Source organism: Caretta caretta, chromosome 2 (assembly GCF_965140235.1).
Source record: "Caretta caretta isolate rCarCar2 chromosome 2, rCarCar1.hap1, whole genome shotgun sequence".
Taxonomy (NCBI): Eukaryota; Metazoa; Chordata; order Testudines; family Cheloniidae; genus Caretta; species Caretta caretta.
This window is the reverse complement of record NC_134207.1, coordinates 26,043,912-26,071,224: the sequence shown is the minus strand read 5'-3', so window position 1 is coordinate 26,071,224 and position 27,313 is coordinate 26,043,912. Positions and strand designations below refer to the sequence as shown.

At 41.1% G+C, this 27,313-nt stretch overlaps 1 protein-coding gene across 3 annotated transcripts in view; it reads right to left on the bottom strand.

Annotated features, from left to right (window-relative positions):
- SAMD12 (sterile alpha motif domain containing 12) overlaps positions 1 to 27,313 on the bottom strand; it is a 238,925-nt gene that overhangs the window by 91,041 nt on the left and 120,571 nt on the right. For all 3 annotated transcript variants that reach the window (XM_048841536.2, XM_075124964.1, XM_075124965.1), the window contains exon 4: positions 20,149 to 20,289. In XM_048841536.2, the coding sequence (XP_048697493.1) occupies positions 20,149 to 20,289 (141 nt within the window). The remainder of the gene's footprint in view (positions 1 to 20,148; positions 20,290 to 27,313) is intronic.

The following is a 27,313-nucleotide window of genomic DNA, read 5'->3' as shown; positions in this document are numbered from 1 at the left end:
CGTTCAACAGCTACCAAGGAAATTATTTCTTGGCTGAGCAGTAGTTGGTTTTGGTATTGAAGGTGATTGTGGGGTGGGGAAATGAGCAGGGTGAAAACACCTTTCCACTGTTCCATGGTCAGTGAATGAGGGACTCCCACAATTCACCCAAAAAGGTATTTGCAATCCAAACAGACAGTAGAACAACATTGAAAAAAAACCTCACCGGATGGTAAACATCACCTTTTTTGAGACCCGTTAGGCTTGTCTGTGGTCTACTGAGCTGCTTTTTTCCTTTAACATCCTGCCAATATCAATCTTAAAATATTAGTCATTTTATCTACTCAGTGACACAAATGGAATTCTAGAACTTGGGAGTCAGGTATTATATTAGATTCTGATTGGGGCCTGCTGCCATTTGGGAATTGCACCATTGACTTCCTGTACCGTTGGGCACCAGTGGTGAAGAAGTTAGCCCACTTCACCCACTACCATTAAGGAAGTCAAGTGTGTTGCTTCAAAAACTGGTAAAAATTTAAAGGCACCAAAATGGCAATTAAAGCTGAGGGTACGATTACTGAAACCCACATATTATCCCTTTGGAAAGCTTGCCTTGTTCATGGCACATCAGTTTCAGCAGCCAATTTGATGCTATCGTGCCAGCACAGTTATATATAAGCTAATAAGCACTTATTATTGATGGCTTCAGCAGAAGCGGTTTAATTTTTATATTTACTGTTTACAATTTTATCCAATTAGAGAGAGAGAGAGAGAGAGAGAGAAATGGAGAGATTGGGTTTACTATGGAGTACAATGACTGGATGATGCAGTCCTGGCAAAAACTGATCTGACCCCTTAACAATCCTGGGGAGACTGACATATCATCAAATTGTTAGAGACTTACAAAACTTCGTCTCTAGTTAGGGAGGAGCTTGTCACCTTTTCACTTGGAATTCTCATTCAGTCTTCTTATTTTTAAAGAGAAAGCCATCTCCACCTACCGTGTTATGTGCCACCATTATATTGTCAAAATGAGCACTATCCACATCGCTGTCCCAGTCCAATGTTTTACCAATAGTTGAGAGATGTGCATTTATTTGTGTCATTATATTATCAACATATTCCTGTTGACATAAAAACTAGCAGATGAAATTAAAAGGTGGATCATTTATGGTTAGGCATCAAATCTTTTTCACGGGGCCTGCCAATAAAGTTATCAATTACGGAGAGTGCAAACAACCTAGAAAAAGATAGACCTTGACACACAGCAGGGTGGTGACAGAGAGAGAAAGAGCAATGGAAATAAAAACAGAAGATCTCAGAGCGCAAGAGGTCCGTTTATCAAAAACTAAGAAATCACTACATTGGCACTCTTACACTACCCACCACTTGCTGCAATATGCAGTGATAAAAACCTCCCTGCAAAAAAGAACCCCTCATAGGTAACACCCTGAGAGCTAGCACCTTAATTATTTTACCTTCACAAAGATCATAGGATTCAGTGATGCTAAAAATGTAAGACTTTTTTTTTCTCCAGAGCACATTATAACACAAAAGTTAAAGTTAAAAAATACATATGTGAGGTGAGACTTCCTAAAAATGGCCATTGCAGGAGATTTTTTTTTTTTTTTTAAACAACAACGTCTGGATGGACTGGATTAATGAAACTCACACCAATGTAGAGGGACAGATTAACTCCCACAATCTCTTGCTCTTAAAATACTAAGCCTCATCAGTTAACAATCTCTTCCTTTTTCAGTAGCTGAGCTTGTCAAATCCTTGACAACCAAATAGTTGCAGGAGCATGTATGTCACTTCTGAAAATGATCAGATAACAGAATTTTCTACTGAGCATGCTCAGTCCTGCATTTTAAATATTTGTACTTTGATATTTAAAACAAGAGCCTCCTGGATCAACCAGGCAGTAGAAAGTATAGTGCAACTCTCATTCTGTGTGTTGCTCCTGGGGCCAGAAACTTGTAGCAAGGAAGGATGAGGGTATGTAATAAAAAGGAGACAGGAAGGTCTACAGTAGGCTCCGCTGTTCCTAAAGATAGAGATGGAACCAGCTCTAAGGGAAGGAGGAAGCCACCCGCCCACAGAAAAGGAAACCCCAAAATAAAATCTTTTGGCAGATGATAAAGCCTCAGATAAAACTAACAGACTACAGGGGAGGAAACGGGACCTAAAGAACTACACTGGGGAACACTTTTTCTCTTTTGATAATTAGTTTGTTCTATTATTTTCACTCATTTCTTGATGAGCTCTACCAGCTTCTACAATTCATTGAAGCTATACAACTTCTTTCAGAGACACCTTTTTTGTCTTAGTCTATACCAACCATTTGAAAGGAAAATCATTGTACTGAACTGCCTAACTATTAGTGAGTCCAGTAACCAACCAGCATTCAGAACAATCCTGTAGGCCTTACAACACCATAGGCCTCACTTACAACAGATTAAAATCAGGAGTAACTCCACTAAAGTCAATGAAATTACAATCAATGTGAAATTGGTATCCTCACGACTCTCAGACTGAAGGGAGCAAACTCTCAGGACTGGGACCTTTATAGCTACAGTTAAAATAAAGCAGTTGTATTTAAGAAACATCCACCTAAACACGGTAAATGCTATAACCATATACAGAGATAATGTGCATAAAATGAGTACCTCTTTGTTTGAGACCAAAAGAGCATCTAGTATACAAGTGGGTGTGATTGGCGGGTGAGCGTAAAAAAAAAAAAAAAAAAGAATTTATAACATAGCTGCATTTTCCCTTTGATATAGTTTCCAGATGAGTGGTGTTTGGCATACAGGAACACTTCAACGCAGAAGCAGCTTGAAGAGGGGAATTCAACAGATGCAACTAGAACTTGTAGCAAAATACAGTATGTAATTTTTCTAGGGAATTGTTAAGCCAAATTTTGCATGTTCACAAGTGTATACATATACAAATGGAAGAAACAATATAGTAAGGGAAATAAATATAAGGAATAGGGAAGGGGAAGACAACATATTTTGGTCTTGATTTGGCCACTAATCTCAGAGGACACAAATAATTATGCACTCAGTTATTTTCATATGCAAAATCAGAAGACAGTATATGCTGAGACCCAGTGAAAATCAGGCTCTGTCTGTTTAAATCAACTGTTCTAAAGAATATAAATAGTCAGAAATGTAAGTGCCTGGTGCAGGACGACTGTACTTTTCTACTCATAAAAGTGCTGGATTAAAGGACAGAATGAGTATGTTTTTATACTTGTGGTTTTAGAGAAGTTACTAAGGTTCCTGGGTTTTATCCAAAGCCCACTGAAGTCAATAGGAGTTTTTCCATTGACTTAATGGAGCATTACTCTTGATTTACCCAAGTATATGTGCAAACAAAATCAGGCCGAAAATCTTCCAAGGCAGATTGACAGGAGTACACAGATCCCTTAAGTGGCTGCATGGGTGAGCTGACAAGCTTCTTGAGCAGAGTAACTGCCATTGCTGTTTGCCCCCCGTGCTCGGAATTGCCACAGAACTCAGCCATGAGTAGAGTGGATCTGTGCTTGGCTCAGCTGGAGTCTTCCCTAGAGCCTCTCTCCAGAGGCAATGCAAAAGGAGCATTTCTAAGAAGCAGACAGGGACTCTAGCTATGGTGCTCTGAATTTTCTTAATCGGCACTGGCTGCAAGAACCCCATCTCCATTATGTCCGCTCCAAACATAGGTGCTGGGACTAGAGCTGAAAGGGTGCTGCCACATCCCTTGGCTTGAAGTGGTTTCCATCAGATACAGGGTTGACAGTTTGGTTCAATGGCTTTCAGCACCCCCACTATACACATTGTTCCAGCACCCGTGGCTCCAAACCCTCAGTCATTTGTCCCTCATTTGGACGCTACTCACTCGACCTCTCACAGAGAGAAAGAGAAAATACTGGAGAATGAAATGAATGTAAGAGATTGCAATCCTGTGCATATATTTTACACTGAAAACACCATGTGGTCAGGGAAAGTCAGGTAATTAGAGTCATATTTAACAAAGGTGCAATATAATGGATGGCAGAAAAGGAAGCGTGTTGCTAAAATAGATTATCTAAAGAGACATGAAGAAGTAACTGAGCTAGAGAAAGACACATTTAGGCAAGTCCTAGTGCTAACTGGTGTGCCAGTGGAGTTTTTAAGGCAGGGCTACTGCATCCTTTCTCTGCCTTATCTTTTTCCTCTGGAAAATAAATGTGGTTAGTTTAAAATATTCTTTAAAATTAGGTGAGAGGGGGTTTCCTTTCCCTTTCAGGGAGAGGTTGGAAAGACAGAATGTTGAAACACTTTAGAGACAAGAGGAGTAAAAGACAATAGTTCCAATCACCCTCCATTTGTACCACATGCAGGCATACGTTAGAAAGGTTTCTCAAGCCCAGGGAGAGAAAGACTATAAAATTCAGTTACTTCTGAAGGATGTTTTAGAGGGGAGAGAAAAAGGTCTCCTATCAGGAGACCTCATTCAATCCTTCCTACACAAAGAAATAAGTAATAGCAAGGACCTTCATTTTTTGCTATGCAAATTCCCTCCCAGGGAAGGTGTCTTGAGTTCTTCCCAAGAGTCTAGGGGACTAAAAAGGAAGAAGGAAGCTCTACATTATTAATGAAAACTCATCCTGTCACAACAGAATGAGCACAAAACTATGTTTGCTGTCAATGTACTCTTATTGATATAAAGCTGGGTAACAAGTCTCAGTAATGAATGCAAAGAGTATTGAAAAGAATCTGGTTTCAAGGCTAATGTATTGGAGTTGCTTCAAATCTACCTCAGGTTACCAGCAGCTGTAAGATGATCTGATCTGATCGCTCTTTGGTGGCCTAGATGAAATGTTTAGGAAGGTCTCCATCCAGCTCTTAGTGGACCAGTCTCCACAACCCTAACACATGAACATTTGCATTTTTATTGGTAAAGAAGGACTGAGAATTGAATGAATACAGTGGAGTACCTAATATTTCTAGAGGTGATCATTCCAAAAGGGGACTGGAAGGCAGCACAGCCACAACGCACATTACATCCTTTCTGTGAACAAATGACTTCTGATAGCCCGAGAGACTAAACAGGTACTTTTCACCAACGCTAAATTCCCTTTTATAAAGTACTTGTCTAATTTGAAATACAACAGTTTGTTCCTGAACATATCTAAATATTATATAACATGAAGCCATAGTTGAACACCAAACAAAAATATAATAATCAGGAATGAACATGATGATGGACACATTTACGTGCGTGAATCACGGCGCTGTGATATCTATCTATTATCGTTCACTGGCATTAGTGCTTAGATCCCAGTGTAACAGGTTCTTTATCAATAGCATACTTTAGTTAGACAGAAGAATTTAGACATAATTACAGAATAATGTCTAACTGTTTAGAGGTCTCTGTATAATCCTAAACCATCTAACCTGAAACTCTACAATCATCCCTTACCCTGGAGGTAATTTAAATATATTAATTTATGGTGAAACAATTTAAATTAAAAGCAATTCAAATGGTGACTGGAAAAATTCCATGTTATTGTTCTTAAGGGGGATCCAATCTGGTTAAAATGATTAATTTTACTTGGACATACCATAAAACACTAGGCTGCTTTATAATTATGTCAAATTAAGGGATTACAAAACCCCCAACTCTTTTTTGTGTACGACACCCTAGATCTGCATACTGCTAAGCAATAAAAAAATAATTTCATAACACTGCTGACTTTCAGTGTATAAGTGAGCAAATGAAGGCTGCTCTATCATATAATGCATAAAAACTAAACGCCATTAGGAATAAACTTTTATTTGACTACAGCAACATTAATTTTTAAAACTACATTATGGAAAGACTTCTACAGAACGTGAAGGAAAAAAGGAAAGAAGCTTTTAAATAAAAATGGTTCTTTTTAGAGAATTTTGTACAGTATCTTCACAAAGGCCAACCCCCCCCCCCCCAACAAAACAAAACCCAAGGGATTTCTGTATCTGTTAAGCAATTGTAATCCTTTATTGCACAGGCTTTACAATAGGAACAAAACATCTTTATACCCGATAGCAGCATTCACAGATGATTTGAAGAAATTATATTCAAAAAGATTTTTAAAGTATGTTAAGTAAATTAAATGAACGTTGTATTTGTTAAAGATGCCAGACTAGCAACGATGGAAATTGAATTCCTCTGCTGACAGTACATGCTTATCACAGGAAGTGACAGTACAAGCCACTCAAAGTCAACCTGCAAGCTTTGCCATAGTTCTAATCTGGAGGGACCACCTCCCAGGCAGAGAGGGTAATTAATCCTCCCTGCCACCAAGGCCAAAACTTTGAAACTTTGGGTCTACATTTAGGCACCAAACTCCATAATGAGGCACCTGGGTAAGTGACGTGATTTTCAGAAGTGCTGAGTGCTCCCAGCTCTTACTGAAGTCACTAGGAGTTGGGATTGCTTGGCATCTCTGAAAAATCAACCATACATGCCTGGCCTTAAACACACAAATCTGAAAGTTTTGGTGTTAGCATTTTGGGCTCCCCTGAGGCTGCCAGCAAGGGTGCCAGTTAGTGTTTAGGGTTGGGTTTTGTTTTTTTTTTAATTATGTGACCATTTGTTTATTTGAAACTAGAGTGAGCCTTCCAACTCATTTCACACAGGCTACTAATAGTTATGACTGTTAATCACTACTGCTATGATAAGGATTTGAACCAGAATCCCAAAAGTTTCAGATAGAAGTAGAAAAACTCTCTATATATTTCCTAAGGATAAGGAGAATTTCATGACAAGGAATTATGGATTTTATTAGCTTCTCCCCACGCCTTTTTTAAATTGAGCAGAGCAGGCCAACCCAAATTGACTCCATCTCTGATTTAAAAAAATCCAATCAGAGCACGACATATCATGTCCCTACCCTTATCCCACAATATAGGCATAATTTATTTAAATTCCCTGTGAATAAATGCTGTACCACTTACCAAAAGCCCATGCGCCATGCAGTTCTTTTTACTCAGGTAAAAAATATGTTATTGCTCTGGCACTGATCACCACAACTGACAAGAAGGGGAAAAAGGCAGAACAATTGTACCAGGGGCCCTGAGCTCACACATCTGTGCGAATAAAATGAAATGGAAGGGAGTGGGGCTCCATCGAACATGATGGACTGGGCCCCCACATTTCTGTGGAGGGGTCTGATGATCACAAATAGGCATAGTTAAGACTGCCATACGCTCCACTTTCTGATCAATCATAAAGGAAGGGTGGATTGAAGCTGTCTCATGCTTGGTCTCAGCATAAAAGTGAATCTTTTTGGAAAGTTTGAGCAAGTAATTTCTTCCCCTTCAAAGTTACACATGGATGAAAGAAGAAATATATATTTTTCTGCCATAAAAAGTTTAAACTTACTCAGAGTGCCACAGCTAAATACAAGATCTTTAAACAAGATATATTTAGTTGTGACATTCTGAGCAAGTTTCCCAGACCTGAAGAAGAATTCTGTGTAAGCTTGAAAACTTCTCTCTCTCACTAACAGAAGTTGGTCCAATAAAAAAATCTCACTCACCTTGTGTCTCTAATCTCCTGGGACCAGCATGGCTGCAACAACACTGCATATAAAAAGTTTAAGACCGTTTTGGGAAGGTACAACTCAGGAGGGCCAAACTTTCCAGATGGCTAGTCCACAGGTAGGACTAATCTCCTGGGCAATTTGGAAAACAAAATAAAAAGATGATGAAAATCTGTTTTGTACATGCACGCTACTAAGTTTTCACTACATTTCGAACTTCCACCACTGATGGAATCCTATAAAAAATGTGAATACAGAACATGAATAATGTTAATTGTACACATATGGTTTTCACCACAGTTGCATACGTCTGACTCTACACATATTTTAAATATTAAAAGACTCAATGGCATAACTATGGGAAGCACAATAAATTAATTCAACAATTTAACAGAGATTGGACAGATCTGTTGCATTGCAAAGTACATGCTTCTCCCAGCTAGAAATCTGAAAGTTGGATGCTCTAAGTCATCCATAGTTGAATGGTTCAGTTGGAAAACTTTACATTTTATCCCCACTGGTGCACGTTGTGTGTATAATATGCACATGCGTGCGCACACATAAGCAATGAAATGATCTGGGAAAACTGATTCTCAGTGAAATCAGGTCATAAGTGGCCTGAAGTTTCAGAGGCTTTGCAAGAGTGATCAATGCCTCTGGCTCCCTGCCCTAGCTCATCTAAGAGTGCTTCATATGGTCTCAACCAGTGAGTGGAGAGGGTGTAATGTGGACTGCAGTTTTGTACTCTGATGTAGGATTATTAAGTGACATCACAGACAAAGGAGATGGCCGTACAGGATGAGTTGTTAGGCTCCTGCTTTGATACAGGAAAAGGCCAATTGATAGGGACATGTAGTGGAAGGGACATATAGGGATACAGATATATGCTGAAAAACACCTACATGAAGAGGAGGGTAAAAGCCCTGGTACTAATATACAGGCAGGCTTAGGGCTTGTCTACACAGCACATTAGCCCACACTAGAGGGGTGAAAATTTCCAGTGACTGCTAGTGTGTCACATGCTAACTGGGCCTGTTTGGACCCTGTTGGCGTACACTAAAAGTTCCCTAGTGGGTGTTAATGCAGTCCTGCTTCAGATCAGCCTTATGGTAACATGCATTACAAAAGTTTAAGTGCGTGCCATCAGGGTCTGCATGAGCCAAATGGTGCCCAACATACTAGTGCGCAATAGACTTTATACTCCCTGTGGTATAGACTAATGCACCATGTAGACGAGCCCTAATATCCTGAGCACTACCTCAAAATAAAAACCACTATGGAATACACTTCTGATCCTGTGGCACGGGACGTAGCCATTCCATTCCATTCCTCAGGGTCCATTCTACGAGATCTATGAGATTGCCGACAACAAAGAGGCATAGGGAAAAGGAAATCTCTAGGGAATTAGGTTTGTGTCAGCTTTTCTGAAACATCAAGGTTTTTTGTTTTGGATAGATGCCATGCATGCAGCATACACAGGAAACATTTGCATAGTTATTTTGCTATAAGGAATAGAAAGAAGGCCCTTCCTGATTGTGGTAGAAACTGTTTGTTTCGGGTGGTGGAAAAGAATACGGTCAGGACAGGATAATGATAACAAAAGAGGGAGACGCACAGTAACTGAGTAAAAAGGATTGTCATGCAATTCAAATAATGCAATGCCAGGGACAACGAAACACAGACATGAAAACAAGATTCCAAAAGTGTTATGTGCTTTCTTTTTACGGGTCACAGTCCAGAAAGGCTAGTAAATTCCCAACTCAAAGTTGTGACAATAGCAACATCCGCTGTACCCTAACAGGAAGAAAAACAAGTATCTCAGGTGAAAGGAATCCAGGATTCCCCAGGTGCTAAAATCTAGTGCCCAGACTCCTGCTGGGGAAGAAAATAATAGACTGGCCTTTTGGAGAAATAATATGAGAGACCTTTCAAGTGTAACACTGGGGATCTTTAATCCCTAGTCTCAGTGACTTGCCTTCTGGTAATGGAAGACAGCATAATGCTCCCACCTCTGGCAGTACAAGTTGATCAAGGCAGTCAAGGGACTAATTGTCCTACACCTACATTGTCTACATGGCACAGAGAAAGAAAGAAATATTTGAATGAACTGCCACATATACAGTCTTCCCCTTTTCATCAAGGTGTTCTTCCTCATCTATCTCCCCTTAGTCTCAGACTCCTTTTGTACGATTTTTCCCCCACCCCAGAGTCCCTTTCCAAGTAAACAATGGGGATGCAATGGGGTGGGCTAAATCAGTTAACTTTTCTCCATTGTCCTCTAACCTTCTGATGGCAAAACATGGCCTGCTTCTGTTACACTTTGAATCTTCCATGAGAGTGATACCCTAGGGTGAGCAGCTCCAAGCATGCTGTGCACGCTGAGGCATCACAAGCAGGGAAGCCTTCATGTATGTAATTCAGAAAGGGACAACAGTGAGTCTAGTACCAATGCCTCCTGCTCCTGGAGAAAGAGGATAAAGACTGTGGAACTTCCCACAGTAGGGTGATGCAAGTAAATTGGGGAGTAAGAGGGAGAAGAGTCCTGAATTCATGTAAGTGCCTAAACTGTGCTGGAGGTTCAGAGGAAGAGGAGGAGAAAGGAAAGGAAGTTGAGTGGGGTTTCATCAAAGAGGAGACTGGTAATTACGGATCAGTGTTCAGAGTCTCCACATCCTAGGAGGCTTTCCCCACCAGGAAGGAAGGTAGCAAAGAGTAGGGGAAAGCAGTAAAAGAGCTCCTCAAATATTTTGGCATTCAAACGAAAACAAACTGCTGAACTTTCTGAGGTTTCATCATTGCTCCCTTTACCCTGCTATCCAAAGGCTCACAATGTTGCAAAGCTCTTAAAACAGGGATTTTTGTCTAATACAGAAGGAAAAATTCTGATAGGGTTTCTTAAAAGTTATTTGGTGAAGATAAACCCATCTGTAATGGGTTGGGTCACAGAGATCCCCTTGGGACTGCCACCTGATGTACTGGAACTACCTCTGAGCCCGTTTTCCCTGGCAGCTTGGGACTTCAGTGCCCTGTCTTGCTGAGCCAGACATGCTAGCCTGCTACAAACACAGACCCAGGGCTGAACCACATCCCCCAGAAGCTTCAGGCTTAACTGAAAACAGCTTAAGAAGTGCTCCAGTCTCCAACCCCCAGATACCCAGTTCCCAATGGGGTCCAAACCCCAAATAAATTCGTTTTACTCTGTACAAAGCTTACAAAGGGTAAACTCATAAATTGTCCACCCTCTCTAACACTAATAGAGATATGCACAGCTGTTTGCTCCCCCAGGTATTAATTACTTGCTCTGGGTTCATTAATAAGTAAAAAGTGATTTTATTAAATATAAAAAGTAGGATTTAAATGGTTCCAAGTAATAAGAGACAGAACAAAGTAAGTTACCAAGCGAAATAAAATAAAACACGCAAGTCTAAGCCTAATACAGTAGGAAACTAAATGCAGGTAAATCTCACCCTCAGAGATGTTACAATAAACTTCTTTGACAGACTAGACTCCTTCCTAGTCTGGGTCCAGCAATCACTCACACCTCCATAGTTACTGTCCTTTGTTCCAGTTTCTTTCAGGCATCTCTTTGAGGTGGAGAGGCTATCTTTTGAGCCAGATGAAGACAAAATGGAGGGGTGTGCAGGGCCTTATATAGTCTTTCTCTTGTGCAACATCAGAGCCACAAGATGGGGTCTCTAGCCACCTGGGAAAGTCACATGTCTATGAATGATTCAGTTTTTTGGAGGCTGACGCCATTGTTTACATGTTAGTTTGAATGTTCCCAGGAAAGCTCAGATGTGGATTGACGTCTCACAAAGTCTGCTGTTAGTTAAGCACTCCCAATTACTTGAATTATCCCTTCACACTATGTTGACCAAATCTGCCTTATGTGCTATCGACAGCAAACACTTTAAATACAAGCATAGAGCCAATGCTCATACCTTCAGATATAAAAATGATACATGCATACAAATAGGATGAATATATTCAGTCAATCATAACCTTTGCAAAGATATGTTACATGGCATATCTAGCATAAAACCTATTCCAGTTACATCAGATTTACACTCATAAGCATATTTCTATAAAGCATTATGGGGTGCAACGTCACACCATCATTGGGCAGCAGTTTTCCTACATCCCTCAAAAAGATAAGATGGACCTTTAGGGTCACTTAAATTAATCTAAGGCAGACACATTACTAGGATACCTCAGTAGATTTGGAACTGGACTACTCCTTAGCAAGGGCGGGGGATAATGTTTATTTGTAGCTGTGAGTAATTTACCATGGTTAACAATGTGCACATACCCTCTTCAGAAGCTGAGCACCAGCACAGGATGAGGCATTCACTGGTGGTATAATGCCAACAAGCATCAACAGTAGCAATCCCTTATAATGAGGCATATGGCCTTAATCTAATGTATTTTGTTACCAGGGAAAATCTTCCTACAGAATTAGCATCAATTTCTGTGATCAGCTGGTTAACTTCAAGTAGCACTTAGCCCAGTTTGAAACTCTCAGAGCAACTTATAAATGGGCATAATGTCACCTTAAAAATATGCAGAGTGCAGGTATGACACAGAACCTAAATCCAAGCACCATTAGCAGATCCCTGTCTAAAAACATTTTGTTCAAAATCACAGTATTCCACATAGGTCTGATATGCCAATGCTAATGGGACATCTTCTCTCTATGCTAGCTAGGAGCTGGACTAGCATTGAAAATCCAAAATTAGCTTCACACCATCACTGTGTAGTTATGTAAGACATGGTTTTTTGGCTCTTATGAATCAGGATTAGGAAGAAACAATACAATAATGATGATTCCAGCCTCTCCCCATGAGACATCTGCAGATATTTTGCCAAATGAGTTCCGTGACCTTGCTGGGTTTCTTGCAGAAAAGCTCGGTCAGGTGAGGAAGCCCTTCTAGCTCAGTGGAGGCCGGGATAATATTTCTGCTGATAATTGGCCCAATCAGGCAGCCCATACTCACAAGAATAGTCCCACTGAAATTCAAGATACAGCCTTTGTCATAGATATAAAGGGAAGGGTAACCACCTTTCTGTATAAAGTGCTATAAAATCCCTCCTGGCCAGATGCAAAATCCTTTTACCTGTAAAGGGTTAAGAAGCTTGGGTAACCTGGCTGGCACCTGACCCAAAATGTCCAATGAAGGGACAAGATACTTTCAAATCTGGAGGAGGGGGAAAAAGGCTTTTGTCTGTCTGTGTGATACCTTTGCCGGGAACAGATCAAGGATGCAAGCCCTCCAACTCCTGTAAAGTTAGTAAGTAATCTAGCTAGAAAATGCATTAGGTTTCCTTTGTTTTGGCTTGTGAAATTCGTTGTGCTAGAGGAAATGTGTATTCCTGTTTTTGTGTCTTTTTGTAATTTAAGATTTTGCCTAGAGGGATTCTCTATGTTTTAAATCTGACTGCCTGTAAGATTATCTTACATTCTGATCTTACAGAGTTGTTCTCTTATCTTTTTTTGTTCTTCTAATAAAGTTCTGTTTTTTAAAAATCTGATTGGGTTTTTTTGGGTGTTAAAAATCCAAGGCTGGTCTGTGCTCATCTTGTTTTTTCTCAAGCCTCCCCAGGAAAGGGGGTGTAAGGGCTTGGGGAGATATTTTGGGGAAATAGGAACTCGAAGTGGTCCTTTCCCTGTTCTTTGTCTAAATCTCTTGGTGGTGGCAGCATACTGTTCAAGGACAAGGCGAAGTTTGTGCCTTGGGAAAGTTTTTAAACTAAGCTGGTAAAAATAAGTTTAGGGGGTCTTTCATGCAGGTCCCCACATCTGTACCCTAGAGTTCAGAGTGGGGAAGGAACCCTGATAGCATTCAATTACACAATCACATAATACTGCTGCTGTCAGATCTCCAGCACAGCCTGGACAGTGTGCATTGAATGACGGAGTGTGAAATGGGTTTGTAAGTAAGTTACTACAACAGAAGTGTGGAGGAAGGCCGTACACAGTGCAATTGCTATCTGTCAAGCAAAATTTACATATGAACTTTCTGTATGGAAGGTAGATGAAAAACACTTATTAAAATAAATGACATTATATATAAATATTATGTAATGCATCTTTTTAATCTTCGCTGTTCTTTGACTGGATCCTAACCTCAATCAGGATCTGATCAAAAGTCCACTGAAGTAAATGGGAGCGTTTCCACTGATTTCACTGAACTGTTTTGGATTAGGATCAGACTACTTAGAGGCCAGCCTATGCACTGAATAACTTCAGGCAGGGGTTTGTTAACTATATGTCCTGCTTCCTTCCTTTAAGTAGCATCAAAATTGTGCAATGAGGGAAACCTTTTTCTCTCATACCAATTATCTAGAATAACTTCAAACTTTAGAGGCCACCACAGGGTAATCATGGTCACCTTCTGACCTAAGGTATGGAGGTGAAATCCCTAAAAGGCAGAAGATGTCTGAGCATAGATGCAATACTCATCAGGATGAAGGTGTGCCCTGAATTCCCGAACAGCTACAAACAAGAATCTCTGGTAGACGAGTACTAAGAGGACATTACTTTAATAGGGCTTGTGGTTATGAAGGTATCTACTGCTGTTGCTAAGCTATTGCAGGATAAATTTAGACACAGCCTGAGAAAACTGGGCAGCTGGGGGAGGGAGAGCGAACCAATTTCGCTGAATATCCAACAGACACATGGCTTTCTATGGAAAATGTGTACTAAAAAAATCACATCACGATTCTTAATCTGACCACTTCCAAACACGTTCCTTTCACAAAACAAATGGGGGGAACCTCTTCATAATGATTATTCTTACCCACCTGTAAGACTCTCTTCTAGGTTGAGAATAAGGGGGCATCCAGAGGGATACTTTGTCTACCTAAGCTCCCAAGGCAGAGACCAGATTACTCAGATGTCTGTCCAGGACAAGAGACTTGCACTATCTATCTATCAGCAGCAGATTCATGATATTCTATCTGTGTTTATATGTGATTTTACCAAAGGCCACATGTGTTTCCGCAACAGCATGGGCAACAGGCTAAAACCTTGGAGGATGCCACAAGAAATCACTTGAAATGTCAATCATTACTGATTGATCCTTGATGTCTGATACCACCAGTTGACCTGTCAAGCTCCCAGTGGAACTACTAGAGAGTAGTCTCAGACAAGACTGCAACACCCATTAGTCACTATGGGTATGGCTATACTCTGAGCTGGGAGCGCGATTCCCAGCTTGAGGAGACAAACCCACGCGAACTCTCATCCAGTTAGCATGCTGAAAATGAGGGTAGCCTTGGCAGTGTGAGCAACGGGATGGGCTAGTCTGGGGTCTTGGATGGGCATGTCCTTGGGGAAGCTAGCCTGCCCCTGCCCCTGATACTGCCACGGCTACGCTCTTTCAGTGCATGAGCTGGATGAGAGCTAGCACAAGTATGTCTCCTCAAGCTGGGAATTGCACCCCCAAGTTGAAGTGTAGCTATACCCTAAAGCTATGCCCCGTGGCCAATCAAGAGTTACTGAGAGGTCAGCAGGATTATAATAACAAACTGAGTCAAAATTGAAAGCCAGTGGATCATTAATGGTCCTTACAAGCATAGTCTCATCTTCCATCAATGGGCCTAAACATGTGGGGGAAACTTCCAGCGTGTTTGGTATTGAGTTAAAACTGGAACTTAAAATCCAACCACCTCTCAAATCACATTCCCTCTAATGGGACAGGTTGAGATGGGGTGGAAATTGGCAAGCAATGGTGTGAAGAGATGACTTTTTGAGGAAGAGATGGACCACTAAACATTTGAGGACCTTGGGCACCATCTCCTTAGGGTATGTCTACACTACGAAATTAGATCGAATTTATAGAAGTTGGTTTTGTAGAAAGCGTATTTATACAGTCGATTGTGTGTCCCCACACAAATGCTCTAAGTGCATGTAGTCAGCGGAGTGTGTCCACAGTACCAAGGCAACCATCGACTTCCGGAGCGGTGCACTGTGGGTAGCTATCCCACACTTCCCGCAGTCTCCGCCGACCATTTGAATTCTGGGTAGAAATCCCAATGCCTGATGGGGCTAAAACACTGTTGCAGGTGGTTCTGGGTACATATCGTCAGGCCCCCCTTCCCTCCCTCCTTCCACGAAAGCAAGGGCAGACAATCATTTTGCGCCTTTTTTCTTGAGAGTTACCTGTGCAGACACCATACTACAGCAAGCATGGAGCCCGCTCAGCTAACCGTCACCGTATGTGTCATAAATATAAAGGGAAGGGTAAACCCCTTTGAAATCCCTCCTGGCCAGGGGAAAGCTCCTCTCACCTGTAAAGGGTTAAGAAGCTAAAGGTAACCTCGCTGGCACCTGACCAAAATGACCAATGAGGAGACAAGATACTTTCAAAAGCTGGGAGGAGGGAGAGGAACAAAGGGTCTGTGTGCTGCTCTTGCCAGGGACAGAACAGGAATGGAGTCTTAGAACTTTTAGTAAGTAATCTAGCTAGGTATGTGTTTATGATTTCTTTAAATGGCTGAGAAAAGAATTGTGCTGAATAGAATAACTATTTCTGTCTGTATATCTTTTTTGTAACTTAAGGTTTTGCCTAGAGGGGTTCTCTATGTTTTTGAATCTAATTACCCTGTAAGATATCTACCATCCTGATTTTACAGGGGGGATTTCTTTATTTTTATTTACTGCTATTTTTTATTAAAAGTCTTCTTTTAAAAAACTGAATGCTTTTTCGTTGTTCTCAGATCCAAGGGTTTGGGTCTGTGGTCACCTATGCAAATTGGTGAGGCTTTTTATCCAACATTTCCCAGGAGAGGGGGGGGTGCAAGTGTTGGGAGGATTGTTCATTGTTCTTAAGATCCAAGGGTCTGGGTCTGTAGTCACCTAGGCAAATTGGTGAGGCTTTTTACCAAACCTTGTCCAGGAAGTGGGGTGCAAGGTTTTGGGGAAGTATTTTGGGGGGAAAGACGCGTCCAAACAGCTCTTCCCCAGTAACCAGTATTAGTTTGGTGGTGGTAGCGGCCATTCCAAGGATAACGGGTGTAATATTTTGTACCTTGGGGAAGTTTTGACCTAAGCTGGTAAAGATAAGCTTAGGGGGTTTTTTCATGCAGGTCCCCACATCTGTACCCTAGAGTTCAGAGTGGGGGAGGAACCTTGACAGTATGTCTCCTGGGTGCTGGCAGACGCGGTACTGCATTGCTACACAGCAGCAGTTTATTGCCTTTTGGTAGCAGACAGAGCAGTATAACTGGTAGCTGTCATCGACATAGTCCTGGGTGCTCTTTTAACCGACCTCGATGAGGTCAGGGGCACCTCGGCAAACATGGGAGTGACTCAGCCAGGTCATTTCCCTTTTAAGTTTCGTCTCATGGTGATTCAGTCCTACCAGCAGTGCACTGTCTTTTAAATTGCAGCCAGCAGAAGATGATGGCCAGCAGTCATACTGCACCGTCTTCTGCTGAGCACCCAGGAGATGACGATGGCTAGCGGTCGTACTGCAGTCTGCTGCCAGCAAGATGTATAAAGATAGATGAAGTGGCTCAAAACAAGAAATAGACCAGATTTGTTTTGTATTCATTTTCTCCTCCCTCCCTCTGTGAAATCAATGGCCTGCTAAACCCAGTTTTGAGTTCTATCCTTGAGGTTTTGAGTTCTATCCTTGAAGGGGCCATTCTGTTTCTCGCAAAGCCACCCCCTTTGTTGATTTTAATTCCCTGTAAGCCAACCCTGTAAGCCATGTCGTCAGTTGCCCCTCCCTCCGTCAGAGCAACGGCAGACAATCGTTCTGTGCCTTTTTTCTGTGCAGACGCCATACCACGGAGCCCGCTCAGATCACTTTGGCAATTAGGAGCACATTAAACACCACATGCATTATCCAGCAGTATATGCAGCACCAGAACCTGGCAAAGCGATACCGGGCGAGTAGACGGCGTCAGCGCGGTGGCGAGAGTGATGAGGACATGGACACAGACTTCTCTCAAAGCACGGGCCCTGGCAATGTGGGCATCATGGTGCTAATGGGGCAGGTTCATGAGGTGGAACGCAGATTCTGGGCTCGGGAAACAAGCACAGACTGGTGGGACCGCATAGTGTTGCAGGTCTGGGACGATTCCCAGTGGCTGCGAAACTTTCGCATGCGTAAGGGCACTTTCATGGAACTTTGTGACTTGCTTTCCCCTGGCCTGAGGCGCAAGAATACCAAGATGAGAGCAGCCCTCACATTTGAGAAGCGAGTGGCGATAGCCCTGTGGAAGCTTGCAACGCCAAACAGCTACTGGTCAGTTCGGTCCATGCTGGAGCTCCTTTGCGATTCTGGGACTCCATCATGATTACCTCTGCTGAGGAGCTCTGCATGGTCACCTCTGCTGAGGAGTTCTGCATGGTCACCTGCAGCCTGTCACGCTGGTCAAACAGGAAATTGAAATTCAAAAGTTCGCGGGCCTTTTCCTATCTATCTGGCCAGTGCATCTGAGTTGAGAGTGCTGTCCAGAGCGGTCACAATGGAGCACTCTGGGATAGCTCATGGAGGCCAATACCATCTAATTGTGTCCACAGTACCCCAAATTTGACTCGGCAAGGCCGATTTCAGCGCTAATCCCCTTGTCGGGGGTGGAGTAAGGAAACTGATTTTAAGAACCCTTTAAGTAAAAAAAAAAAGGGCTTTGTCGTGTGGATGGGTGCAGGGTTAAATCGATTTAACGCTGCTAAATTTGACCTCAACTCCTAGTGTAGACCAAGGCTTAGTAAGGCATTTTGAAGACCAGTTTATTGTTCATATCACAGCTACACACACGAGCTTTAAGCAGCTCGGACAAAGTAAGGTGATATTTGCAGGTGGTAGAGTGACAGGGTAGTCTGTTCCTTAAGGTCAGTATTGCGTACTGCACAGTCCTCCCTGTCACACAGCACGGCCCTTTAAGAGGTGAGGAAATATGGAGACAGAGAAAAGGGGTCCTGGAAAGAAGCAACATTTAGAAGGAATCCTTTTGCTATGTCTTTAAGGGTCTAGGACCTGGAGCCTTACAGAGAAGATGGGGCAAGGCTCTCCTCTCCCCCAGGCAATAAAGAATGAGCTGGAAGAAGGGATCAACATAAATTCTGCCTCCTTCCTTCGTAGCAGGGCAGATGCCTGTAGAAAGGCTCCTGCAGGGCCATGAATTAACAAGAGGAGGACAGCACAGGGGAAGTTCTGCCTGCTGAACTCTCCCAGGCTGAGGGTGGAAGGATTGATCAGTAAATGGGCCAGCAGGAGGAGAAGCTGCCTGAGGCTCTACAGCTGGCCTAAAGCACACCAGCTCCAAGGGGGAGAGCTAGGAGGCTCCTGTCTTAAGGAGAGGAATTGCCCAAAGTACAGACCTCTGGAACAGGAGAGGAAACTAACCAGGACACTTACATGGACCCAGGGTGAGCAGCGAAACAAGTGAGTTACCCTCTGTAGAATAAGTGAATAAACAAGATATTGCAGAGAGGGGTTGAACTAATCTGGTGCGGGCAATTGTTTGGGGTGCCAAGTGCAACACACCAGCAGTGCCACAACACGTCCGTGGGGGTGCTGGAGAGGCATGCATATGACAGGAAGAACCTTAGAACTATGGCCCATCAGCATTAGAAACCACATCAAAACCTGCCAGAGGAACAGTTCATTTGGAGCCAGAGGCTCTTCCTGTTGAAGGGCAGTTACTGGACTAACCAATGAGTTTCTTCCCAGTACAGTGTAAACAGTTTAGTCAGCTACATAATGCTGCATACGGAATACATAGTGCTCCTCAGTGCACACAGTGTATTTTAACATATTTCTTTTCATATACATTGACACAAAATGGGCATTAAACCAAAACATCATGGAAATTATCTGGCTGGATTATCAAACCTCATTATACAAGGATGGATAACTACAGAGCTATATTAAAAGATGCCAAACCATTGCTTTACATTGTGAGTACAATGTCTTCTCTGTTCCATATTATTACAGCAGCTACAAATGCCTCAATAGAACTAATAATGCAAGCCATTATGAAATGTTTTAGCCTTATTTGGAAAAGATGTACAGGCTTTTGTTGTTGTTAAATGACCTCCCCCCAGATACACATACACACACACACAAGATCATCAGACTAAATCTGATTCTGCTTTGACTTCCACTGGTATAAATTAGGAACGATTCTAGTAAAATCAATGGAGTTACCCCAATGGGAAAGTAGAATCAAGATCTTTACATTTTTCAGATGCCTCTCAGGTAATTCTCATTGACAGCTCTTAACCATAAGAGATTACTGAGATTACTCTTTTATCCAATGGTGAGAGTAAACAATTAATGCAAATGTTCAATGTCTGCAAAGACAGTTTTATATTATTGCTCTTTTTATACAGTCAAGTTATTTTTGTCTTAGTAAGTAGGCATTTAAGTGAGAATGCCATCAAGCTGTAGATCAAACTACTCTCTTCATGCCAACAGTCAGCTTAACATACCTTTTTTATTTATGCATTGTTTTCCCTTTTGTTCACCACTAGGAAAGTATTTGGAGTGGATAAGATCTTCATGCATCATTTCTTACAGGGGAAAGTCAAATCACCTTTTATGTCTTTGTTTGACCTTTACCTTCACTTTTTATAGGCCCACACTGAAATTATTTCCTACCTTGTGTAAGTAATTGTAGATTTCGGACTTCTTCTCTCACTTTCAGCTGAAGCACCTGCTGCAAAATGTGCTGTCGTAGGCTCTCCTGGGCAATCCCCATTCGTTCAAGCTTCTTGTCAGTAAGCCTCAGCAATGCACGGCCTGGATCCAAAAGTAAAAAGGAGAAAGTCACCCAAGGATTTCCATTGATGTAATAACCTCATTCTAGCAAATAAACCTCATTCTGCTGCATTAAAATCCTCAGCTGTAAAACAATCTGATTCATAATATAGTAGACCTAAAATGCAAAAGGGATACCTGACTTGGTGAGTTAATTACTTTCCACTCCAGAGATCCAGGTTCAGAATCTTAGCTTTACATCAGTGAAAATGAGTTTGGCAAGTTCTATCGGTCTTATACATGTTGAGATAACATAGTTTGTAGCAGGCTCAGACTGGCCTATAGGATGACAGCAAAATTTCCCTGGATACTTCTGAACAGCCTCACCATCCCCTGCCCTCCCAAGATCCCTTTGAACAGCAACAGACTGAATACAGATGTAACTGAATTATGGATCTGAATCCTGGGCTGGCAGGATGCTTCACATTGGCATTTAGCATGCCAGTGTATTATGACATCATGGTCTGAGATAGCCCATAATGCAGAGCATGCTAAATTCATACACATAAGACTGTTAGCACTTCCAGACAGGGACTGAATCGTTAGGTGCAATTACAGTGCCTAGCACAATGGGATTCTGATCTGGTCTTTTGGACTCCACTGTAATATAAATGTTAAATTAAGAGACAGCAAATAGCAGGACGGCAGAACATGGTGGTAGGACAAGCACTAAGGCACCCAGGTCCACCAGAGAATCACAGCATGAAGCAACGACAGCGGTGCTTCCAACCCCTTTATCTTAGGGGAGGAAAAACTTTCCCGATTCTTTTAGCCCCTGAAGTATTAGTGCTGGTGGTTAGGCCCAGCCATGAGCCCCACAGCCCACTGAAGCCCATCTTCTCTCCTTTCCAAAGGGGTCCTTGCCTCTCCAGTCCAATGCTAGTAGTCACGCTGGGGCTAGACTGATTTACATTGCCTGAAAATCTGGCACATGATTTTTGTTCAAAGCAAACTCAGCCCTTTGCTTCTCTCTATGTTCAGCTTCATTTGCTTACTAGTTTGTCTTTTAATTATTAAATCTGCATCTTTGGGTTCCACTTGTCATATATCAGTATAAGCATCATCGACAGAGGAATATATATATCTTTCTCAGGTAAAGAATGACAATAATTCATGCATTTTGTCCCAGTTTTGTGGTGGCACTCCTTAGCACTAAGGATGATAACCCCTTGTCCAGCAAGCCTTTCTGTGAAATCATAAACCAGAGGAAGTCTATTGGTTAATGTAATACCAAAATATGGAAATTAGTGTCTTATAGATCAATGCCAGCCTTCAGATTCCCCTAGTGAAAGAGACAGTAATAAGGACTTCAATTGTTATAGCACATTATCATACCAAGACATCTCAAAGCAATTTACAAAAAATGTACAACAGTCTAAGAATGCAGTCTGCAATGCCAATCTAGCAATTGAAAGCAAGCAAAAATTAAAGTCCTCAATGAAAAAAGTGCAAGCATCCCTGTCTCCTTTGGGCAGAGAGTTACAGTACATAATAATGTGTCAGGACATAAGGAGGCCATGTGGCTCCTCCAGCTCTGTCCACCTATCTGGCTAACAGTTATAGCTTTTAATATCTTTCTTCTGGACATTTATTTATTTCTCATTTGATAGGGTGGATACAAATCAATGATTTTTTTAAAAAAAATAAAGTCAGATTTTTAAAATTTAAATCTGATTTTTTTTGATAAAATGCTTTTTGAGGAAAAAACCTATTAAAAGATAGTTTTAATTAAGATACATTATAGCTCAAAGATATCTCTTCATGGAATAGGGATTATAAATTCTAATTCTATAGTATGAAGAAATATATTTATGTAATGTTTAAGAAAAGTTTTGTAAATGAGCTCCAATAGTTCATGGATTAGGAACCAATTTTATGGGGGTTCCAGGGGCTTCTGTGTAGATTATTTAGGTTAATCTTTCTAGCTACACAATCGGACTCAGTGCTCAGTCTAGAAGACACCATCAGAGATGCTTAGTTTTGCAGTTCTCAAACTGTGGATTTGTGTCTCCAGAGACAAATTGCTTGCTAACAGCAAAAATGTTTTTAAATAAATAAAATAAAATAAAATAAAATAAATAGAAGTGAGAAACAACAGATCTGAACCCTATTGTCCCTCTGCAAATTTGTGTACACAGAGTGAACCTCTTACCTCTCTCTAAAAGTGCAAAGTTTCAAAAAGCTCAATGAATAGAAGATTGTTGGGGGCAGAATAGATCTGGACAAGGAGAAGTCTGGAGATAAATGTGAGAAGGGCGGGACAGACAGTAGAAACAAAAGTGAAACTGTTTGAGCAGCATATTCCAGAAGTCTTGAGATCTTTCCAAGTGTAGCCTTCACTGATTTGAGATCTACCAGACCATTCTCTCAGTAGAAGGGAAAACCTATAATGGCAGCAGGCCGTAAATGAGACTCAGTTTGGGAATATTTTAATGATGTTCTTCTACCTGTGGGTAAGACAGGCATGCATGCAAAATGCAAAAGAAATGCAAGGCCTGGTTGCCCGAATGAAACAACATCATGAGAAGTGTTCCTTCTCAGGAGGAAGCTGCGCTGAAGATGATGAAAGGAACATGTCTGCACATGCAGGATCTTCAGGTTGGTAAACATTTTTATTTCATACTTCTTTCTTAAGGACTGCCTGTCTTCCTTCTGGACTGTTTTTGAATTCTCATGTTTGAGCAAAAAATATAGTTGTTACTCTATGGTACTATCATTTTAGATGCAGTTCTGATAAAAAATAAATAGCTGAAATAGGCAGATCTTCCCTTTACAATTTCACCTTTAAAGTAGTACCGGGTGTCAGTGAATGCAGTGAGTAATACTAAATGAGCAGTATGGTAATAATAATTAAATAACTGCATTGACTTATTTTGTTTAGGAGAATCCATCCTCAACATACAGGACTTTGAATACTATCCACCTTCAAGATCACCATCATTTTCTATAGTTTCAGAGTTATCTGCCAATGATCGTGTTTCAGTCACATAGCCACAGAATATCACCTACAGTAAAAGAAAAAAAAAATCTCCATCATCCAGGAAAAAAACGAAGATAAATTTGTGATAAGAACCAGCAGATTACAAAAAGAGGTAATTGATTAAAAAATTGCCCGGTTTGTTTATGTAACAAACTCTCCTTTCTGTATGATTGAGAACCCACACTTCATTAACATGGTTCAGTCATTAAGACCAGGATACAGTCCACCGAACAGAGCAGATGTCGCAGGCAAATTGCTGGATAAAATGTATGAAAGAGAAATTGAGCAGTGTACAAAAGGTCTAGAGGGTGAGATTGTTAACCTGAGCCTTGATGGGTGCAGCAATGTCCGCAATGATCCTGTTGTATGTGTTTGTGTGACAACAGAAGAAGGGAATGTCTTCCTTACAGAAACAATTGATACATCAGGAAATGCACACACAGCAGAATACTTACAAGAAGTAGCAGTAAAAGCTATAACAAACTGTGAAAAAAAATTCGAATGTCTAGTACGCAGCTTGGCCACAGACAATGCTGCAAATGTATCCAAGATGAGAAGAAGTTACATATTTAGAAGAGCGTGAAGAAAGTCCCAAGCTAACAACATACGGTTGTAGTGCTCATTTGATGCACCTCCTAGCCAAAGGATTCAGTGTTCCAGAAATAAAGGCTAATGTTGTTGAAATTGCAAAATACTTCTGTAACAACCACTTTGCAGGAGCTGCTCTGAAAAAAGTGGGAGGAACCAAGCTAACTCTCCCACAAGACATGCGATGGAACTCAGTAGTGGACTGTTTTGAGCACTGTATCAAGAACTGGCCTAATCTGATGACAGTTTGTGAACAAAATAGTGAAAAAATAGATGGCACTGTCACAGCCAAAGTTCTCAACACTGGGCTTAAGAGAAAGGCTGAACACATGCTGAGTACCCTGAAGCCTATTTCCGTAGCCTTGAACAAAATGCAGGGAAATAGCTGTTTATTGCTGACGCTGTTGAAATTTGGAAGGAACTGAGTAAGATCTTAAAAAGAGAAATATGCAATGACAGAGTTAAATTACAAGCATTAAAAAAAAATGAATGGGACAAGCACTTTCTCCAGATCATTTTCTTGCAAATATTCTCAATACTCAGTACCAGGGTCAAACCTTAACTGCTGAAGAAGAGGAGTTGGCTATGACATGGACAACCAGCAATCATCCCTCCATAATGCCAACTATAATAAACTTCAGAGCTAAGGGTGAACCATTCGAGAAATATATGTTTGCTGATGATGTTTTAAAGAAAAAGTCACACCAATGAACTGGTGGAAGTCACTTAAGTACTTGGATTCAGAGACTGTTGAAGTGATAATCTCACTTTTAACAGCAGTAGCTTCTTCTGCCGGTGTAGAAAGAATATTTTCTTCCTGTGGACTAATTCATTCCAAATTGAGAAATCGTTTGGGACTGAAAAAGCAGGAAAGCTTCTTTTTCTTTTCCAGATTATGAACAAACAGGAAAATGAAAGTGAAGATGACTGAGTTAGCTGCAGAAGCCAATATTTTAAGTTTTTCATGTTGACCTGGCTGACATAGTCGATTTAATTTTTTTTTAAAAAAAGTTCATTTAAGTATTTTAGTTAAAAACAATTTTAACAAAAACAAACCTGATTTTTAAAAACTTGAATGTTTAACTAAATTCAAAAATTCATATGTTTGTTTTGTTAAAATACTATATGTTTGCTGTTGAAGAAAAAAATCCAGAATACAGAACGTTGTTGTTTTAGTTAAATAAAACAATTTATTGGTGATGTTCTCCTCCTAATACAGCATGGCAAGAAAATCCTCCAAATATTAATGATTAACCTGTTGAACTGGAGATAGTTCACCTCCCACTGACTTCATAAATATTTGCTTCAATTACCTTTGGTAAATGAAATAACCACACAATCATTCATTTTCTGATCTAGCTGTAAAACTAATCTGAAAAGTTTTCAAAATAAATCACTTTAAAAATGGATAGTGTGTACCTTCTAAAAATGAAACCTACATCGATCTCTGAGTTGTGAAGAATATGTATTAAGGCAGTGGTTTCCCAACTTGTTCCACTGCTTGTGCAGTGAAAGCCCCTGGTGGGCTGCACCGGTTTATTTACCCGCTGCATCCGCAGGTTCGGCCAATCGTGGCTCCCAGTGGCCGCGGTTCGCTGCTCCAGGCCAATGGGAGCTGCTGGAAGCGGCGGCCAGTACATCCCTCGGCCCGGAGCCGCGATTGGCCGAACCTCCGTATGCGGCAGGTAAACAAACCAGCCTGGCCCGCCAGGGACTTTCCCTGCACAAGCGGCGGAACAAGTTTGGGAACTACTGTATTAAGGTTATAACAACCGACAAGAATGCACTTTTATGTAGAAATGCATGATTAAACTGAGTCTTCCTGACTAGTGATTTACATCATGATTTAAAATCAATTTGATTTAAATCAAATCCACCCTGTCATTTGAGTATGTTTCCTACCTCAGCCAACAGTGTACTTGGGCTGGTACTATGAACAAAACAAAGGGAATGATCTCTTCCCTAAGGAGCTTACATCCTTCACAAAGAGCAGACCTAGAGACCAGAGGGTAGAATTAATTTAGATCACCTCCTTTTACTTTATTTTCTATTTCAATAATGGATTAGTGACAGCATTTTTTCCTAAAATGATTTAGGAGAATGAGCCAGATGAGGAGCTGTTGTTCGCGAGTGCAAAGGAGTGCAGTTGTCACAGCACTGAAGCAAAGGAACATCACAAGCCGGAAGAGGCAAAGGTAGGAAACCAGGAGTGAAGCTGGATTTTGCAACCGGGGGAGGAGCAGCTAATTCCCATTTTGGGTGACAGCATGTTATTAAAAACTTCTTTTTATTGTGGTGGTAATTTACAGTTATTTTTCTAAGCAAGTATTTGATGCTACTTTGTATTATTAGTCTATTATTTATATTATTGCTCCTGCCAATTTTCTGGGTTTTTACCTATATGAAGTTTGAAATTTGGCAAAGGGAGATTATTCTAGGTGCATATACAAGGTAGCATGGAAGAAGGCCTGAAGGTGAATTAGAAAAGGAAATAAAGAGAGAAATAAGGAGTGATTTATCAGCTGAGTGGAGAGAATTGAGAGGGAAGCGGTAAGAAATGAGAGCAGACATGAATGGCAGGGCACATTTGTGTAAGGCCTTCATAAAGACTACGAAAAGCTCAGATTTTATGAATAAGGTAAGACGAAGCCGGTGGAAGGGAGTGACATGATTTGAATTCTGGGCAGGGAAGATTATTTTATCTCCTGCATTCAATACACAATGTACATATGTAGATCCGTACCTAATATTCAGTACACGGATTGAGGGGGCACAGCAGCTAACTCATAAGAAGGAAAAGACCTAAGTAGGCTGTCTGGACATACTCAGTTGCAACTCCTTGTACAATTCTGCAGTCCTAATACAGGCAGAATTCCCACTGACTGAGATGTGTGAACGATCTACTGCCTCCAGCTCAGTAACTCTGTGGCACAGGATACACTAAGCTGCCTAAATTATCCAGGTGACAAATTAGTTTAAATTCACAAACTGTACCACATAATTTGAAAAGTGATTGTTGACATGATATGATGAATATTCCTGCTTAATTGATAGTAATGTGCTTCCTAGTTTTTGTGCAGAGCAAATGTTACACAAACTGTGCCCAGACTTACCTCATTAGTTTCAAAAACATGTTTGCAAATCTGGTTCTACTTAAAGAATCCAATCATAGCCTTTCACTCTGCCCGTGTGGGCTAGCGTTAACTCTTTCCCAACTCAGCAGGTAAGAACAAGCCTCTTGTGCCAGCATGGATTACTTGGAGGTGGCTCACATCATAGAGCAGCCTTTGGGCTGCATGAGCTTTCATTTAAGGTAAGTTCCTAGTTTTCCTTGCCAAGATAGCCTTAAAAACAGCCCTCCAACCTGATGTAAAGATTGGTAAACAAATTGTAAGGAATAAGCCTCCGAATCCACTTCTGCAGCAGGAAGCTGAGAAA